The sequence below is a fragment of the Pipistrellus kuhlii genome, unplaced genomic scaffold (assembly GCF_014108245.1).
Source record: "Pipistrellus kuhlii isolate mPipKuh1 unplaced genomic scaffold, mPipKuh1.p scaffold_m20_p_1, whole genome shotgun sequence".
NCBI classification, from domain to species: domain Eukaryota; kingdom Metazoa; phylum Chordata; class Mammalia; order Chiroptera; family Vespertilionidae; genus Pipistrellus; species Pipistrellus kuhlii.
This window is the reverse complement of record NW_023425404.1, coordinates 87,011,645-87,032,311: the sequence shown is the minus strand read 5'-3', so window position 1 is coordinate 87,032,311 and position 20,667 is coordinate 87,011,645. Positions and strand designations below refer to the sequence as shown.

The 20,667-nt window shown below is 39.0% G+C and overlaps 1 protein-coding gene across 5 annotated transcripts in view; it reads left to right on the top strand.

Annotated features, from left to right (window-relative positions):
- The window catches only part of PEAK1 (pseudopodium enriched atypical kinase 1), a 715,824-nt gene that overhangs the window by 645,365 nt on the left and 49,792 nt on the right, over positions 1 to 20,667 (top strand). For all 5 annotated transcript variants that reach the window (XM_036454672.2, XM_036454643.2, XM_036454662.2 and 2 more), the window contains exon 2: positions 11,427 to 14,646. In XM_036454672.2, the coding sequence (XP_036310565.1) occupies positions 11,507 to 14,646 (3,140 nt within the window). In that variant the 5' untranslated portion in view covers positions 11,427 to 11,506. The remainder of the gene's footprint in view (positions 1 to 11,426; positions 14,647 to 20,667) is intronic.

The window sequence follows — 20,667 nt, the reverse complement described above, 5'->3', positions numbered from 1 at the left end:
TGCGTCTTATGGTCCGAAAAATACGGTAACTTGAACTGGTTCTTAAAGGATAAATAAGGTTTTTGCTAATAGAACAGCATTAGATAAAATACATTTCAGGAAGAGGAAACAGTTTGTGAACAGGATAAATTGTAAAAACTATGAAGTCCTTGGCTGTTAATACTTAACATTTTAACATTCTCTTTGATGTGAACCTTTTTAAGTAGAGGTCTGAGATGGGTTCGGTGAACATTTTAGAACTTGAAATCTTATAGCTAGTTATTACCAAGTTATAATAACAATAATTATTGTTTTTTACTTAACTGGTTTATCAAAAAGTTTGAACTTAAAAAAAAATGGTTTGAGATCCAAACAGTGCTGCTTTATAGTAGTGCATTTGCTGTTGCATGTCCTGATATGACTACCATGTGATAGACAGTAAATTATTAGAAAAAATTTGTGGTTAGAACAATTGGAAATGCATGGGTTTCCTCATTTTACCTGAACTTCAGTTAAGTTTTCAAAATTAAGCAAATGTTTCTTTGGTTTCTTCTATAGATAGGAGAACCATATTAAGATCTTGCCTATTGTTGTGATATCCTGACTAGCAAAAAAAAAAAGATTTTCTTTTTGTCAGATCTCAAATTAAAAAAGGTTCCTTTTGCTTATGGAATTTCCTTTTATGCTACAAGTTAGCACTGTGTTTTATCTCCTGCAAAACCTCTTCCTGCAGCTTTGTTTTCACTTCCTCTCTACACTTGGGTCAGCATTTTTCACTGTGGAAGAAGGAAAGGTTGGGAATAGTGACATGAGGATACTAATCACATTTTCCTTTCTTTTTTTTTTTTTTTTTCTTAAAGTGACCTACATACTGCATTACAAAAATCTAATGAGAACCTTAACTTGTAAATTTTACCCTAGTCTCCTAGAGATAGAGGCTATTAAACAATGAATAGGTAACCAAAGAGATAAAAAAGATGGAAATGATCTATACTTTGACTGTGGTAGTGATTACAGAGATAGTCAAAACTCAATAAATATAAATCTTACCTTATTAAAGTTGATTAAAAATTAATTTAAAAATGCTTAATGATTCTGGCTAATAGAGATAGACTATGTAGGATGACATGTAGATAATAGTTCCTCAATGAGAATGTCCTTAAAAGCCATGTAGTGACTTAGCAGTGAGAATTCTTGAATCTGCCTCTTTGGTAATGTGACAGATTTTATGAAGAGAGAATGGCTTCTGGAAATTTCAGGTTTGGGGAAGGAGCTTAGCAGTCCATTCCCCATCCTCCTTTATTATTAACAGACTAGAGGCCCAGTGCACAAATTTGTGCATGGGTAGGGTCCCTCGGCCTGGCTGGCAATCGAGGCCTGTCGGGGGGCTGGCCAGGGAGAGGGACCTGGGAGGTTGGCCAGCCTGCACCCCGATCGGGGTCAATGGCAGAGTGGGGGGGGGGGGAGTGAGGGAGGGCAGCTGTCTGGGGGGAGGGGTCAGGGTCGTGGGAGGTTGGTTTTGGGAGTGCACTGACCACCAGGGGGCAGCTTCTGCATTGAGCATCTACCCCATGGTGGTCAATGAGTGCCATAGCATCTGGTTAACTGGTCATTTCGGTCGTTCTGGTTGTTTGGTTGTAATGGTTGCTTAGGCTTTTATATATCTAGACTAGTGGCCCAGTGCACAAAATTCATGCCCAGGGGGGTATCCGTCAGCCTGGCCTGCACCCTATCCAATCTGGGACCCCTGTGGAGATGTCCGACTGTCAGCAGTTGTACGTCCCTCTCATAATCTGAGACTGCTAGCTCCTAACCACTCGCCTATCTGCCTGCCTAACTGCCCCAAACTGCTTCTGCCTGCCAGCCTGATCGCCCCAAACTGCTCCTCTGCTGGCTTGATCACCTCTAACCACCTCTACCTTGGCCCCGCACCCGAGACCCAGAATTCCCTCCTCTAGCTAGCCGCAGGCACCTGGGATCTGGGCTTCCTTCCTTTTGGCCAGCCACAGGCACCCAAGACCCAGACTGGCTTTCCCCAGGGCCAGCTGCAGCCTCACGACCATGGCAGATGGCTTAGCCCTGGCCACAGGCACTGGTGAATGAGACTACGGGGTGGGCAGCTTCTCTGGATGGCTGCAGCCCAGGACTGTGGGGCAGGCAGCCTGTCTGTCTCCCAGGCCACAGCCAGCTGCAGGCGCTGGTGCCGGATACCGCTGGCAGGTGGCTTCACCCGGGCCTGGCTTTGTCAGAAGGACATGCAGCTGGTCATCCAGAAGACGTCTGGTCTAATTAGCATATTACCCTTTTGTTAGTATAGATTCTTCTTAGATGTCTTCAGAAAATGCTCTATACATGGTGTTTATTATGCCACCTACATGCACTCTCCCTCTTCATTGACTTGGAGAAAGATATCAGTTTTAAAGGAGTTCAGCTCTTTCTGCCAGCCTGCTTTTTCCAAGATTAAAATCCATTGTGGATTTGACTGTTTTGTATCAAATCTGCTCTAAACTATTGGACTAGAAGCAAACTAGTTATTGTCATGATACAGCAGTAGAGAGATTATAAAACAGTACTAAGTTCTTAAAAAGCTGTCATATCTTGAAGTGAAATAGGCTACTTTTGAATAGTCTAATCTATAGCCTGAAGGGTTTTGGTCTTGAGAGCTGTCAAATATGAAATTGGGTTTTAGATTATGAAATTCTGGCTAGTTTCTAGGGGCAGCATCAGCCATTAAACTTTCCAGTTTGTATTTTATCCAAGGATTGACTTTGAGATTATAAGAAATATAGAGGCAGATGAGCTTTTCTTATCAAATATTCCATTTCTGTACTTCATATCAAACCTTTTTTGGCAAATAAACAAAAAACTCCATGGTAGATTGTCTTTATTTCCTTTGTTTAATTGCCTTGGGAGACTTTTTTTCTTTCTCAAGCATAACTTTGGTGACCAGAGTTTCCTACTGTGGGGTGTCAGAATTGAGCAGGCAGAGTGGCTAGTTATTGCCATTGAAGTCATTTGACAAAGGCAGTAAATCCCAAGGGTTGCTCTTTGGGCAAAGCTATAGCTGATAGAGCTTCTCTTTGGAAAAGCCATTATAAGTTAAAATCGTTTGTCTCCAAGCAATGTTAGTATTGAAAAATGAAGCCCTCATAGTTAAGTCTTATTGGCGTAGTCAGCAGCTCCATCTGGTGCTTGCTAAAAGTGTTTGGTTCATCTCTTGGGTCTTATAGCAGCATGAATACATATGTACACAGAATTTGTAAAAGAAGGTCAAATACAAGGTCTACATTTTATTGATAGCTTTCTATTGTGCATAGCACTGACATAAACTAATTGTGTGCCCAGTCAATTTCACTTGGCTATGCTATGGGTAATGTTATAGTTGCTCATCAACTCAGTAGCCATTTCTTGCACACAAAGCGAGAAATTCTTTTACTATTTATTTACAGTCTTAGGAGAAGAAAATATACTGTGCTACTTATCAAGAGAAAATTTAATCTCTGTCATCAGCAGTGGATTTAACTTGGTTAACAAGATAGTAAGCAGGATTTCTTATTCTTTTGTTTTCAATGCCACATAGTGCTGAGTAAACAGGCAATATATTAGATATATATTTTAATTTTGGATGACTGATAGGAATTACCCAAATGTTAATAGAAGTTGTTTCTGAATAATAGGATTACACATTATTTCTACTGTTTGCTTTTCTTATTTTTCATAGTGAGCATATATAACAAAAATTTTAAATCATATATAAAAAAGAAAAATATTTAAAACAAACCATTATAATCTTGAGTCTAAGTTCTAGGTCTTTTTCATTCACTATGTTGGTCTTTCTGGGCTTCAGTTTTTCCTAGTCCATAAAACAGAAAGACCTAGGCCTGCTCAGTTTTAACATTCTGAGTCTTATGATTATCTCTACCTCTTTCCTGCCTTTTCAGCCACTCTACCAGTATTAGCATTCAATATCATATAATTTTGCCCTCTTAAAATAAGGAATTTCTAGACAGCTCTTCATACTTCCAGATCTTTCTTCCACTTTTCACCTAAACTTTTTAAAGTTGTCTACAATTACTCTCTAATATCTCCTTAGACTCACTCCATCTGCTTTCTGTCCCCACCACTGCACGGAAATAGTCCATGCTAAGATCACCAGTGATCTCACATTAAAGATCTATGGGTACATTTAAATCCTTATTCTACATTACCTCTCAGCATCATCTGCATAGTTCTCTTCAACCCGTTACTGAAACCTCATGTGGCTTCTGTTTCATCACACTTATGACTGTTATTTTTGAGTTTTCTTTGGAGTTACCTTCTTCTTCCTGGTTCACCTACCATGACCCCCTCTCCAGCTCACTCTCTATTTTCTTTTTGGCCTAGATATTTTTATATTAATAATTCCCAAATAGGTAAGAACATTAGAAATCCTTTTGTGCTTCAGAATTGTAATTCAGTTGCTTGCTCTATTTCTTGCAAGCTGACAAAAATATGAACTAACTAGAGGCCCGGCGCATGAAATTCTGCACGGGGGTCAGGGGGGTTGTCCCTCAGCCTGCCTGCACCCTCTCTAATCTGGAACCCCTCGAGGGAGGTCTGACTGCCCGTTTAGTTGGACATCCCTCAAGGGGTTCCAGATTGGAGCTCACAATCCAGGATTGCTGGCTCCCAACTATTCACCTGCCTGCCTGCCTGATTGCCCCTAACCGCTTCTGCCTGCCTGCGTGATCACCCCCTAACCACTTCCCCTGCCAGACTCATTGATGTCTAACTACTCGCCTTCCAGCCTGTTTGCCCCAAACTTCCTTTCCTGCAGGCCTGGCCACCCCTAACTGCACTCCCCTGTAGGCCTGGTCCTCCCCCAATTGCTCTCCCCTGCAGGCCTGGGTCCCTCCCAACTGCCCTTCCCTGCAGGACTGGTCACCTTCAACTTCCCTCCTCTCCTGGCTTGGTCACCCCTAACTACTCTCCTTGGTAAGCCTGGTCCCTCCCAACTGCCCTCCCCTGCTGGCCTGATCACTCACAACTGCCCTCCTTTCAGGCCTGTTTCCTCCCAACTTCCCAACTTTCCTCCCCTGCTGGCCATGTTGTGCCCACATTGGGTGCGGTCATCTTGTGTGTTGGAGTGATGGTCAATCTGCATATTGCTCTTTTATTAAATAGGATAAAGGCCTGGTGCATGGGTTGGGGCTTGCTGGTTTTTGCTGAAGGGTGTCCTGGATCAGAGTGGGGGTTCCCTTGGGGTGTGGGGCGGCCTGGATGAGGGGCCTGTGGCGACCCAAGCAGAGGCTCTAATATCTGGGGTTTATTTATCTCCTACAATTGAAACTTTGTAGCCTGGAGCGGAGCCAAGCCTCCTGCTTGTTCAGTGGTGGCAGCCATTTCTGTTGGAATTTATGTATTTTCTATAATTAAAACTTTTAGCTTTAAGTGGAGGCCTGGCCTGGCCAGGGTGTGTGGAAAACTTGGCTTCCTCCATCACCGGGGGCAACCCTAGCCTAAACGGAACATCAGCTCTTTCCAGCCCTATGGCTGCTGCCATTACTCTTTGGATTTATGTAGGTATCTTCTATCATTGAAACTTTGTAGCCTTGAGTGGAGGCCTAGGCTGGCAAGGGCAGGTGGAAAGCTTAGCTTCCTTCATTGCCAGGGAAACCCAAGCCTCCCTCCTGCTCTCTGTGGCCATAGCCATCTTGGTTGGGTTTATTTGCATATTTGCTCCTGATTGGCTGGTGGGCGTGACCTGTGGGCATGGCCTGTTGGTGTAGCAGAGTGATGGTTTATTTGCATATTACTCTTTTATTAGATAGGATACTCGCCCCTCTCAAAGTTATACCTCCTCCAACATTGTTTATTTCAGAAAGTGCTCTCACAAATCATTCAAATATATACCTAAAACCTTGCTCTAAATGCAGTTATTCCTGAATCTAATTTTCTCTCTTTCTCTGGTGCCAAATCCTAATCCAGATCCTTGTCATATCTTCTTTTGCCCACAGCAGCTCTTTTAACAGTCTCATGGCCTTCTGGGGCCTGTTATTTGCATTTGTTTTCATACAGTAGCCAGAGCTGTCTTTTATTTTTTAGGACAGATTTATTGAGGTTTGACTTATATATAGTAAACATCTCCTTTTATTTAATGTACAGTTCTGAGTTTCGATAAAAGTATGCAGTCATATCAACACTACCATACAATATTTGAATTGTTTCCATTTGTCTTGGGGGAAATACATAGGAGTTAGATTGTATGTATCATGGAAAGTTTATATTTAACTTTATAAGAAACTACCAATTTTTTTTTTTACAGTTTCTGAACCACTTATACTCCTACTAGTTCTATATGAGAGTTTCAGTTGTTCTACATTCTCCCTTGCACCAGTTTGTTTTAATTTATCTTAACCATTGTAATACATGTATAGTGGTAGCTCATTATAGTTTCAATGTACATTCCTGTGTGACTTATGATATTTAGCATCTTTCACATGTTTATTGAGATCCACATATTTTTCATGAAGTATATACTTAAGTCTTTTGTGTATTTTTTATTATGTATATTTTATTTTCGTTGGATTTTTTAAAGTGTTTTTTATGTATTACTAGAGGCCTGGTGCATGAAATTCATATACAGGGAAGGGGTGTACCCTTAGAACAGCCTGCACCCTCTTCAATCTGGAACCCCTCAGGGAATGTCCATCTGCTGGTTTAGGCCTGATCCTGGGGATGGCCTGTCATCCCTCTCACAATCTGGGACTGCTGTCTCCTAACTGCTCACCTGCCTGCCTGCCTCATTGCCCCTAACTTCCCCCTCCTGCCAGCCTGGTCACCCTTAACCACTTCTGCTTGCTGGCCTCATCGCCCCTAACTGCCCCCCTCCCCTGCTTGTGTGGTAACCCCCAACTGCCCTCTATTGCTGACCTGGTCATCCCTCACTGCCCCCTTGTCAGCCTTGTTGCCCCCAACTGCCCCCTCTCCCACTGGCCTGGTCACTCCCAACTAACCCCCCCTGCCGGCCTGGTCGCCCCATGCAGCCTGCTGTTCAGTTCTTTGGTCATCTCTCACTAACCTCCTGCCAACCTGGTCACCCCATGCAGCCTGCTGTTTAGCCATTACTGATACTGTGACAGCATCCCAGACAATTTGCATATTCTTCTATTATTAGTATAGATGGATACAAAGTCAGATATACTCTGTAAAAAAAAAATCTCCTCGTCTGTGGCTTGTCTTCCTATTCATTTATCAGTACATCAGAGCAAACTTTTTTTTTTCATTTTGATGAAGTGTAATTTATTCTTTTCTTTTATGGACCAATCTTTTCATGTTGTATCTAAGAATTATGCCTAACCCATAGTAACAAAGATTCTCTCCTTTTCTAGTAGTTTAAAGCATTACATTTTATCCTTAGATCTGTGATCCATCTTGAGTTAATTTTTGTTCTTGGAATGTGAGATCGATATTGATTTTGTTGCTTATGGATATCCAGTTGTTCTAGCAAATTTATTGAAAAGAATATTCTTTTCACCTTTCTCAAAAATCAGTAACCTATATTTGCATGGGTCTGTTTCTGAACTGTATTCTGTTCTGTATTTGCTGTGATCTCTGTCAGGGGTTAACTTTTTCTGCAAAGCACCAGAATTGTAAAAATTTTAGGTTTTGTAAGTCAAAAGGCAAAAATCCAAGTTATTATGTAGATACTTGTGTAACAAGAGAGAAAACGAATTTCTATGAATTTTTGATAGAATTTAAAATATAATAACTGATAAATGTGCAATACAATATGCAAATGATGCATTGTAGAATTGTATATATGAAACCTGTGTAATTTTATTAACCAGTGTCATCCCAATAAGTTCAATTATAAATATAATAATTGAGTACAATTTTGTAACACAGCTCTACTAATAAGAAGAATGGAATTGGTGGGGATAATATTTTGTTTAATAAGGGTTCAAAATTAGTGTTTCTTCTCATCAAAATTGGATACAAATGTTCACCTAGTAATGCATATTTATAATAAAATTTTACATATTTTTATCTTTGAAAAATAACTTTGCACAAAAGTGATACGTATAGCAGAGGAAAGGCTGCGCTTTGTAGAGTGCTGAAAAGTACTGCAAGGTGATGAAAGAGCCACATACAGTCTGTCATAGCTATTCAACTCTTCACTGTGGATAAACTTTGCCATAGACAATGTAAATAAATAAGTCTAGATATGTTCCAATAGAGATTTATTTATAGGTACTAAAATTTGAATTTCCTATAATTTTCACTTATCACTAAAGATTATTCTTTTTTATTTTTTTCAACCATATATACAAATTTAAAAGCATCCTTAGGAACATATAAAAACAGACGATATATAGGCTAGATTTGTTCTATGATCTGTAATGTGTTTACCTCACTTCCCTATTCTGTTTCTATTCTTGGCCTATACCATGTTGTCAGGATAATTGTAGCTTTGTGCAATGTATTAAAATCAGGCAACCTGAATCTTCAACTTCGTTCTTTTCCAAAATTGTTTTGGCTAGTCTAGTTCCTTTGCTTTTCCATATAATTTTTTTAATCAGTTTATTGATTTGTACAAAAAAATCCTGCTTAGATTTTTGTTGGAATTATGCTTAATCTACATTGGGTACAATTGATATCTTAACAATATTAAAAGAACTGGTATATCTCTAGATATATTTAGATCTTTTTTCATCTGTAGTTTTCTGCATATAGATTTTAGAATTTGCACATATTTTGTTAAATTTATACCTAAGTGTTTCATGGTTTTGGTTAGAGCCATCTTTTTTTAAATGTAGATTGTATCATGTTGTTTCCCCAGTGTAAAACCCGTCAGTGGCTTCACACTGCTCTTAGGATAAACTCTAATCTTTAAAAGCCTAAAAACTCTGAATGATCTAGGCTAGATTTAGCCTAATTTTATTCTGTTCTTCACCTTATTCAAAATGTTCTAGTCTTAGACTAGCAGGAAATGGTTTTATCAATTAAGGGGTTTAGCTTTTAGAATACTTGAAAGAGTAAATAAAACTTTAAACAAACATTTTAAATATGTATATTTTAACCTTATTAAAGAGAGCAGTTCAGCCAAAACCAGTTTGGCTCAGTGGATAGAGTGTCAGCCTGCAGACTGAAAGGTTCCAGGTTCGATTCCAGTCAAGGGCATGTACCTTGGTTGCAGGCACATCCCCAGTAGGGGGTGTGCAGGAGGCAGCTGATCGATGTTTCTAACTTTTTATCTCTCTCCTTTCCTCTCTGTAAAAAAATCAATAAAATATATATTGTACTTTTTAAAATAGAGCAGTTCGGTGATCTTCAGCAAATCATGAACTTAGAATTTTGCTGGGTAGTTGGGCTCTCTGTATGGAATTCTTTGATCTTTAAGTCTTTACTTTATGAGGATTGTTTGTTTTGTGTTGTTTGTTGATTTGTGTGTGTGTGTGTGTGTGTGTGTGTGTGTGTTTATGTGTCTGTGTGTGTTTATTTTGTTTTGTTTTTTTATTAACCCTCACCTGAGGATATTTTTCCATTGATTTTCAGGGAGAGTGGAAGAGAGAGGGAAAGACAGAGTGAAACATCTATATGAGAGAAACACATCAATTGGTTGCCTCCTGCACAAGCTCCTACCAGGGCCTGGGCCAGTGAGGAGCCTGCAACCAAGATATTAATAGATGCCCTTGACCAGGATCGAACCTGGAACCCTTTGGTCCACAGGCCAAGGCTCTATCCACTGAGCCAAACCAGCTAGGAATATGAGTATTGTTTACAAGGTACTTAGTTTTGTTTATATTTGTTAAAGAAAATATTTTTTCCTTCCTAATAAACATGCTGAAACTTGACAAAAAGGCTAGTTTTCTGACCAAAGCAAGGATCCTGTCACTGTACATGAATGAAGTTAATTTTTCCAGCTAAAATGGTTCTTACATTGCATATCTTCTGCCAACTTTATTATAGTATCTAAAGTAGAAATGTAAGACTAATGATATGGTGGGGGAAGGTCTGGAACTATGTGCCTAAGACAAGAGAGTCACAAGATTCATTTTTAAAAATTAACTTTTAAACTGGTACTTTAATCAACCACTATTTATTCAGCTCCTTATGCTAGATATATAGAGATGAATATGATATAGCCTAGGACTTAAAGAAGTTAAAAAATTTCTTAAAATGAACAACAGTCACAATTAAAAGTGATTGTAAATGGAGAAATAAGTAGCCCAGTAGGATTAAGAGTTTGATAAGACTACTTAATTTTCAAGATGTGAGACTAGAAAGGAGACAGTCTAAAGGGCTTATATTCCATTCAATAACTAGAGGTTCCAATACATATAGAATTGTCTGGAGAACTTAAAAAAATCAGATTCCCAGTCTCATCCCTCAGAGATTGACTAGGTATGTCTAGGGTGGTTTCCCAGGTGGTTCTTATTTAGCTAGCAAACTCTAGTCTGTATACTGACATTTAATACATTTAATAGTCAATGCAATAGGTAAGATTGAGCCACGGAATAGTTAAACTAGGTAAAAGGATGATCATATTAACATTTTAGAAAGTTATATCCAATGGTAGTATAGAACAGTAAAGTCACCTGAGAATATCATTAAAATGCAGATTTTGATTAATAGATCTAAGATACTGCCTTTCTAACAAGCTCCAAGTTGAGGCTGATACTACTTGACTGGAGACCACTGTTTGAATAACAAGGAAGAGAGGTTAGATTAGAATGGGGTGAGACTAAAGACATAAAGATCAGGTAATTGCCTATTGCAGGAATCTAGGCAAAATATCTACTCCGTGTTTGGTAATGGCAAGAATAAGTTCTAGTGACATGTAATAGGTGATATTGGGAAGACTAATTTAGTGAGTTAGTAGGATGTGGTGTTAGAAGTGAGAGGAGAGATGCTGAAGGTTGAAGTTTAGCTATCTAGGTTGATGGCATTAATTGAACTAGAATAAAAGACAGAGGAAGAAGGTGGCCTTGGGGGTAAAAGTGGGCTGGCTAGAATAGAATAGAATAGTTACTTAGAGTTGAGAAAAGTGATAACCAGCGGGTTAGTTTTTAATGCATTGAGTTTGAGGAGTCTGTGAGATACCCAAAATGTAAAGGGGTCAGTAGAAAAAAGGAACTCACAATAGACTAAGAAGTGTCAGATATGTTAGTCAGTAGACTAATAAGTGTCAGATATGTCAGCTGTTTGAAAGGCATTTCCAGGAGGGAAAGTCAGAGTATCATTGCCACAGAGACATCAAACAAAAGATTAGATATGGTTCTATGAGAGTGCATAAAATTATACTTTATAACTATCCAAAATGCTAATTGACTAAAAGGAGTTTATTAGTTTTTCCTCTCAATCTTTTAATTTAAGGACCAGAGCCAGTTTTTTTAAATTATTCATCATGAAAAGCCTCATAGTGCCTTTTCCATTCAGATTTTCTTCTTTTTCCCCCCCTACAGATCAAGAGCTGCTAGATACAATTGAAAGTTTTGCCATGCACTGAAAGGGAAACATTGTATGTGAAGTTCTATTTTCTAAAATGTCTGCCTGTAACACCTTTACTGAGCACGTTTGGAAACCTGGTGAATGCAAGAATTGCTTTAAACCTAAAAGCTTGCACAAGCTCCCTCCAGACCCTGAGGAGACAGCCATCACCCACAGCCATGTGAAAACTAATGCCAATCACAGTAACAACCACCATATCAGGAACACTGCAAATTTCCGGCCTCCTGTTGCTAAAAAACCCACTATAGCTGTGAAGCCCACTATGATGGTGGCAGATGGGCAAAGTGTATATTGTGAGCTTAACATCCAAGGACACTGTGAGAACACACCTGTCATTATAGAGAGGAACCGAAATAGGACAGCCTTGAATCAGAAACCACTCAATAATAATAATAATAATGAAGATGATACTGAAGGAGTTAGCCATGTTTCTAAACCTTTTGGCAATAATGACAGTGCAAAGAAGATATCAAATAACAATAATGGGCTAACTGAAATGTTGAAGGAGATAGCAGGCTTGGATACTACTCCTCAGATAAGAGTAAATGAAACAAATGCCAAAGAAATATTCTTAGGAAGAATAAATGATTGCTATAAACGATCTTTGGAAAGAAAGCTTCCACCAAGTTGCATGATGGTTGGGATAAAGGATACTCAGGGCAAGCATGTTATTCTGAGTGGGAGCACAGAAGTGATCAGTAATGAAGGGGGCCAGTTCTGTTACCCAGAGTTTTCTAGTGCAGAGGAGTGTGAGGAAGATGTACTTTTCAGTAACATGGAAGAGGAGCATGAAAGCTGGGATGAAAGTGATGAAGAGCTGTTGGCCATGGAGATTCGTATGAGAGGACAACCTCGATTCGCTAACTTTAGGGCAAACACCTTGTCTCCTGTTCGATTCTATGTGGACAAAAAATGGAATACTGTTCCTCTGCGAAATAAGTCTCTGCAGAGAATCTGTGCTGTAGACTATGATGATAGTTATGATGAAATCCTGAATGGTTATGAAGAGAATTCTGTGGTCTCCTATGGACCAGGAAGCATTCAGAGCATGGCATCATCTGACTCCACATCACCAGATTCTTGTTTAACAGAAGAATCACGTTCTGAGACAGCCAGTAGTTTATCCCAGAAGATCTGTAATGGGGGAATATCTCCTGGTACCCAAGGAGATTCTAAGGACATGAAGGAAAGTGAGCCTAATTATGAAAGTCTCTCTGGTAACCATCAAGAGGATTTGTCACAAGCATCCAAAGGTTCAGATAAAGTTCCAGAGACACACAAAGCAGTCCTTGCTCTCCGATTAGAAGAGAAAGATGGCAAGATTGCTGTACAAACTGAGAAGCAAGAAAGAAAAGCCTCTACAGATACTGCTGGGCAAGCAGTAATCATAAACCTCATTCCTGTACAAGAGCAAGCAAAGCCTTACCGCATAGTGAACCTTGAGCAGCCGTTGTGCAAGCCATATACTGTTGTAGACGTGTCAGCAGCGATGGCTAGTGAGCACCTTGAGGGCCCTATTAACAGCCCCAAGACAAAAATCTCATCTTCTACTCCAAACTCTCCGGTGACATCACCTATATCAACATCAGGACAACTAAGTGCCCATTTCCAAAAATCCAGTGCAATTCGATACCAGGAAGTATGGACATCCAGTACCAGTCCACGACAAAAGATACCTAAGGTGGAATTAATTAGTAGTGGGACTGGATCAAATGTCCCTTCAAGGAAAAACTGTCACAAGTCAGCACCTACTTCACCCATTGCTGCAAATGTTTCCTCTAAAACCATCCCTGTTAAGTCACCTAATTTGTCTGAAATAAAATTTAATAGTTATAACAATGCTGGTATGCCTCCTTTTCCAATTATCATTCACGATGAGCCAACTTATGCTCGGAGTTCCAAAAATGCTATCAAAGTTCCCATTGTAATTAATCCAAATGCATATGACAATCTAGCCATTTATAAAAGTTTTCTTGGAACAAGTGGAGAACTTTCAGTGAAAGAAAAAAGCACAAGTATGATAAGCCATACTTATGAAGAAATAGAAACTTCAAGCAAAGTGTCTGATGACACCACTGGCAATCCCACTGACTGTCCACAAGCTAAAGGGTTTTCAAATAGCACAGAATGTAAAAGGGGCTCAGTGGCTCAGAAGGTCCAGGAGTTTAACAGCTGTCTGAACAGAGGTCTGCCTTCCCCACAGAGAAGCTGTAGTTCCAGCCACAGCTCCCCAACTAAGATCCAGAGAACCACTCAAGAACCTGTTGCCAGAACAGAAGGCACTCAGGAGTCTCAGATGGTGGGCAGTGGCAGCAGCAACAAGGAGAATGCAAGCATAGTGCTTTCTCAAATTGTGGCTTCTATCCAACCCCCACAGTCCCCTCCAGAAATGTCCCAGTCAGGCTTTAAAACTTGCAGTGTGGAAGAGCTTTATGCAGTTCCTCCTGAGGTTGATGTTGCTAAAAGTATACCAGTCCGGCCAAAATCTCTCTTTCCATCTCAGGCCAGTGGTGAGCATGAAGCACCTCAGACCACAGAAAATCTTACCACTAAAGTACAGAAAGATCCACTGGCAAAGCAAGTCACAACCTCTCCCTCCAAGTTAGTGATTAACCCCCAGAGTGAGCCATCACCTCCTTTTCCTCCACCACGTTCTACGTCCTCCCCTTACCATGCAAGTAACCTTTTGCAGAAGCATTTCACCAACTGGACCAAGCCAACCAGCCCTACTAGGTCAACAGAAGCTGAATCTGTTTTGCACTCTGAAGGCAGCAGGCGGGCAGCTGATGCAAAACCTAAACGCTGGATATCATTTAAAAGTTTCTTCCGTCGTCGGAAAACAGATGAGGAGGACGACAAAGAGAAAGAACGAGAGAAAGGGAAACTGGTGGGTCTGGATGGCACAGTCATCCACATGCTGCCCCCTCCTCCAGTTCAGCACCAACACTGGTTCACAGAGGCAAAAGGAGAGTCCAGTGAGAAGCCAGCCATCATCTTCATGTACAGGTGTGACCCTGCCAAAGGCCAGCTCAGTGTAGATCAAAGTAAGGCCAGAGCAGACCAGTCAGCAATCATGGAGAAGGGTGGAACACAGGATGGGTTACTACAGGACTCAGAGGAGAAGAAGAAAAGGAGTTATTCTTCTCCATCACAGATTCCTAAAAAAATTCTCAGGTATGTAAAATAGACTAGCAGAATGTGGAAACTATTTACATGTTTATCTTTAAGATTGCATAAGAGCATTTTTTGTTTGTAAGTAGCACATAGAGGCCATCAATCTTTATAACTGCATTCCAAGATTAGAATATTATTGACGTGCTCTTATTGCACTGAACAAGGTTTATGGCCCTGGATCTTTAGCTAAAGTATCTTGTTACATTCAGTGACTGCCGAGGGGCTTTAACATAGAAAAGCAAATCTATAATACCTTAGTAGCAATAAATGCTACTTTGAAATGCTATGATAGTATGAGGATAAAACAGGAGTAAGTGAATAAAAGGTGGTGGTGTTCTTTCCCTCTTCAAGTGTTATCTCTATATGCAGGATGTTATTTTAAGGGAATATTTGTGTTTTATTGCTGTCTCTGTCCTTCTCCCGAGTGTTATGGAAGGGAGCGTTGCAATTCATAGTTATTTAACAGGTAAGTAAAACAGAAGTTGGTTATTGATATTGAGACCCAAAGTTATAAACTTCAGTTGGGCAGATAATATACCCACATCAATTCTCTAGGCATTATATTTTATTTTTTATATTTTAACAACTGTTTATTGACCATCTACTCTGTCTAAGGCACATCCCAAATATTTATCTCAAATACTTATAACAGACCTATAAATTAGTTGTACTCTTCAGATGAGGAAACACAACATCTGGGAAGTTAATAATTGGTCAAATTCATATAGCTAGTAGTTGTCATTCAGAATTCAAACCCTGATTTGACTCCCTCTAAAGTCTGAATCATCCAATAATGAAGCATTGTTAATGAACACAAGATCATACAAAAATTTTATGTTTTTACTTCTAATCATTTAAATGAACATTCGTGTTTAGGAAACTTAGCTTTTTTCTTTCTCACTTACATTGTGAGCAAAATTACTGACTACCAATAAAAACAAGAAATAGTTATGCCACATTTGTAGAAAATGGATGATTTTCTTATATCCCCTGTCCTTTTTACTATTTTTTGTTTTGCAAGTTAGAAATAATTTTAATATATTCTCTAATAAGAATGGGTATGCATACATGCCTGTGTCCCCACAGTTTACAATATATTTCTTGTTTAATTAAATTTATTGGATTACAGGTTTCACCTGTAAAACAAAATAAAATCAAAGATATGACCTGAGTATTCCATTCACCTGATTCTGAGTGTTCTTCCCTCTTGACTTATAATAAACCTTCTCTCTTAGGTTTGGTCTTTTCTTTGGTAAATACAGCAACCTGATGATAGGGTGGTTTCTCTCACCAGCTTTTCTTTAAAAAAGTATAAATAAAAATGAGGTAAACAGTTAATGCCTTCACTTTTTCTAGCAAAATGTCAGGAAGTTTTGTATATATTCTTTCCTAAAATAAGTTTTTCATATATCTCAAATACTTATGACAAATAGTTGTCAAAATGCTAGATTTCTTGTTTTCCTTAAATCCATATTATAACAAAGTAAGTAAAATAGTGGTTATAGCCGAAACTGGTTTGGCTCAGTGGATAGAGCATTGGCCTGTGGACTGAAAAGTCCCAGGTTCGATTCTGGTTAAGGGCATGTACCTTGATTGCGGGCACATCCCCAGTAGGGGTTGTGCAAGAGGCAGCTGATTGATGATTCTCTCTCACTGATGTTTCTAACTCTCCTTTCCCTCTCTCTTCCTCTCTGTAAAAAATTAATGAAAAATATTTTTAAAAATAGTGGTTATAAATGTATTCCTGGAAATAATAGTCTTGCCATTGGTGGTTGAAAGTGGGTGATAGAATGTTGTACTTCAGTAGTAATAAAATGCATATATTGTAAGTTAGTGTTTTCCTTAGAAAAGAAGCAATTTTAGCAGCACGTGGTTGGAGTTACCTGTGAAGGAATGGCAGATAGTAAATGGTTTTGCTCCTCATTAAGAATGTCTGTGGTATATTTATCTGCATCCTGGAAGGCACAGTCAGGGAATGACTTGGGCTCTCTCTGTGGAATGATACTACTTTGGCTGCATGTCACTGTATATGGTTTAGACTCAGTAGGGGTGTCGAACTCAATCAGAGAAGGGGCCAAAATCTAAAATCCAGCCTAAATCGCGGGCCGAATGGTTTACTGAACAGTCATAAACTGTCATTGTGATGGAAACGCAGCGGAGTGCAGTGATGACAGCGCGGTGCGGGCCACATTGCAAGGCCTGGCGGGACGGATTTGGCCCGCGGGCCTTGTGTTTGACACATGTGGTTTAGAGGGTGGCTCATGCCCTTGACATGGCAGACCCCTTACTGTAAAGTTTATATTTTCACAGATTTTGATTGTAAATGGGCCCTTTCTTTCAAAATTTACCACTTCTTTATAGGTAACATCCATGAACCCAAATGGTGCAATTGGTTTGCCCTTTTGGTTCTCCAGATTATTCCAGCATTATAATAACTGGAGAGTGTTAAAACACAGATTGCTTGGCTCCCACCCCCATAGACTGACTCAGTAGGTCTGAGGTAGTTCCTTATAATTTGCATTTCTAACAATTTTTCAAGTGATAACTGATGCTGATGCTGATGCTGCTGGTCCTGGGGCCACACTTTTTAAACCACTGACCTCACCACAGTTGTAAATATATGTGCTGTAGTCTAAATAAAAGAATTTTGAGGTATTAAGCTTTTCTTAGAGGCACATTGGAATTTTCAAATTTTATCATATTCCAGACTAAGAAGAAAAGGTGGTATGAAGTAGTTTTTATTAACTTTTTAAAATGTTTAAACATGAATACTCTTATTGAGAAAAGTATACAATTTGCCTTTACAATAATTACCTCATTTACTTGAAGCAACTTTCAGAGGAAAAACATTACTGTCAAATTTCAGCATTTATCTTTCCGGCTTGACTGCAATGTAACCACCCTATGCCTGGAAACACTGCTGGAAGAAATGAAAATACAAGATTTTCTTTATAGTAAATGAAGATTCCAAATTCAAACTATATATAAGGAAATAAAAGTACTCTACTAAAGGCCAGACCCTAGACTTTGAAAGATGAGAGTTTGTAGAGCCATTCATTATGGGATGAGATTGTCATTAAGTTCATTTATTTGACTGTTCAATCAACATAAATTGAATATTTTAACAGTGCCATAGGGACAAATGGGAGAAAAATGATCACACTGCTGAAATATTGCATATGACTTCAGCCATCCTGTCAGGTCCTTCTATGTATAGTGACTATAATGATACCACATAGAATTAATTAGAGGATAAAATGAGAAAACATGCAAAAGATTAGTACAGGATCTAGCATATATTAGATGCTTTAAACATGTTAGTAACTCCTCTGCCCTCAATAGGATAAGTGCTAAAATAATGTATATGTTGAGTGGTACAAAAGTATAAAAAATGATGATGAAATCAGCTTAAAGGAGACTTCTCAGAAATGAACTGCAAACCAGAATCTAAAAAGCAAACAGGATTCTGCCAGCTGGTTGGAAAAGATATTGTAGGCAAAAAGAATAACATATGCAAGGTCGCAGAAATGAATGTGGCAAACAGAAACAGGTGACTGGAAAAGATAATGAATATGGTCCTGGCCTGGTAGCTCAGTTAGAGCATCATCCCAATAAGCCAAAATCGCAGGTTCGATTCTCCAATCTGGCACATATAAAAATCAGCCAATGAATACATATATAAGTGGAACAATAAATCAGTGTTTCCATCTCTCTAAAATCAATTAAAATATTTTAATTAAATTTATTGGAGTGACATTGGTCAACATGAACATATAGGTTTCAGGTGTGGGTTCTATATTACAAGATCTGTATATTGGATCATGTGCCTACCACCTGAAATAAAATCTTCTCCTGTTACCATAAATTAGAGATCCCTTCTCTTCCAACCCCCTTCCTTCTGGCAACCATCACACTGTTTGTGTTCACCAGTTGCCGTTTTATATCCCACATATAAGTGAAAACATATAATTCTTAGCATTTTCTGACTGATTTATTTTATTTAGCATAATGTTCTCAGCATCCATACATGTTGTTGCAAATGGTAGTATTCCATCCTTTCTTGTTGCTGAGAAGTATTCCATTGTGTATATGTATCTTTTTTTAAAAAATCTTTATTGTTCAGATTATTAAAATGTTCCTCTTCCCCCTCCATAGCTCCCCTCCCCTGGTTCCAACCACACCCCAGGCTTCGTACCCCCCTCCCCCATTGTCCCATAGATGTAAGATCTTTGTCCAGTTTCTTTCTGCACATCCCCTCTCCCCGCCCACACACACACACACACCACTTTTCCCCTGAGAATTGTCAGTCTGCTCCGTTTCCATGCCCCTGATTCTATTACATTCACCATTTTATTCGGTTCATCAGATTTTTTTATTCTTTTGATTTTTAGATTCACTTGTTGATAGATATGTATTTGTTGTCATTTTGTTGTTCATAATTTTTTATCTTTTCTTTTTTCTAATTTTGCTCTTTTTATTTTTTTAAATAAATCTTTATTGTTCAGAGTATTACAGTTGTTCTTTCCCCCCCATAGCTCCCCTCTACCCGGTTCCCACCCCACCCTCTGCCTTTACCCCTCCCCCCTCCACTTTCCTCATCCATAGGTGTATGATTTTTGTCCAGTCTCTTCCCACACCCTCCATACCCTTTCCCCCAAGAATTGTCAGTCCACTCCCTTTCTATGCTTCTGATTCTATTATATTCACCAGTTTATTCTGTGTCATCAGATTTTTTATTCACTTGATTTTTAGATTAACTTTTTGATAGATAGGTATTTGTTGTTCATAATTTTTATCTTTATCTTTTTCTTCTTCCTCCTCTTCTTAAAGAATACCTTTCAACATTTCATCTAATTCTGGTTTGGTGGTGCTGAACTCCTTTAGCTTTCTCTTATCTGTGAAGCTCTTTATCTGACCTTTGATTCTGAATGTTACCTTTGCTGGGTAGAGTAATCTTAGTTGTAGATTCTTGCTGTTCATCACTTTGAATATTTTTTGCCACTCCTATCTGGCCTGCATAGTTTCTGTTGAGAAATCAGCTGACAGTCATATGGGTGCTCCTTTGTAGGTAATTAACTCTTTTTCTCTTGCTGCTTTTAATATTCTCTCTTTGTCTTTTGCTCTTGACATTTAAATTATGATATGTCTTGGTGTGTTCTTTGGATTTCTTTTGCTGGAGGTTCTGTGTGCTTCCTGGACTTGTAAGTCTATTTCTTACATTGGTGGGAGAAGTTTTTAGTCATTATTTCTTCACATAGGTTTTCAATATCTTGGTCTCTCTCTTCTTCTGGCACCCCCATAATTCTGATGTTGGTACGCTTAAAGTTGTTCCAGAGACTCTTTACACTATCTTCATATTTTTGGATTCTTTTTTCTTTTTGCTCTTCCAGTTGGGTATTTTTTGCTTCATTATATTTCAAATCTTTGAATTGATTCTTGGGATCCTCTAGTCTACTGTTGAATATATGTATATTCTTTATTTCTGTCAGTGTATGCTTAATTTCTGATGGGTCATTTTCCTTTTTTTTTTCTTTTTTTTTTCTTTTTTGTATTCTCACTAAAATCCTTGAAGGTCTCACTAAGATCCTCAGAGGGTTCTAGAAGATTCTTGAGTAATCTTAGAACTGTTTTGAACTCTATATCCAGTATTTTGCTTTCATCCATTTCTTTCCTTTGTGACATGTTTATTTGTCTCCACATTTTGGCTGCTTCCCTATGTTTGTTTGTATGTATTGGGTAGCTGCTAAGTCTCCTTGAGTTTATAGAGGGCCCAGTGGCTCAGCCTCTCCAGTCACCTGAGGTGGACACTCTTGATGCACCCCTTTATGGGCTGTGTGCACAGTCTTGTTGTAATTGAGCCTTGATTGCTGTTGGTATCACTGGGAAGAATTTACTTCCAGGCCAATTGGCTGTGACAAACAGCTGTGTCTGTAATGGAGGATCTGCTTTGCAGGAAACACCCTTAAGAGTCTAGGCTTGTTTTAGTAGGGCTTTGGTGCTTACTGAGTTTGCCTCTTTAAT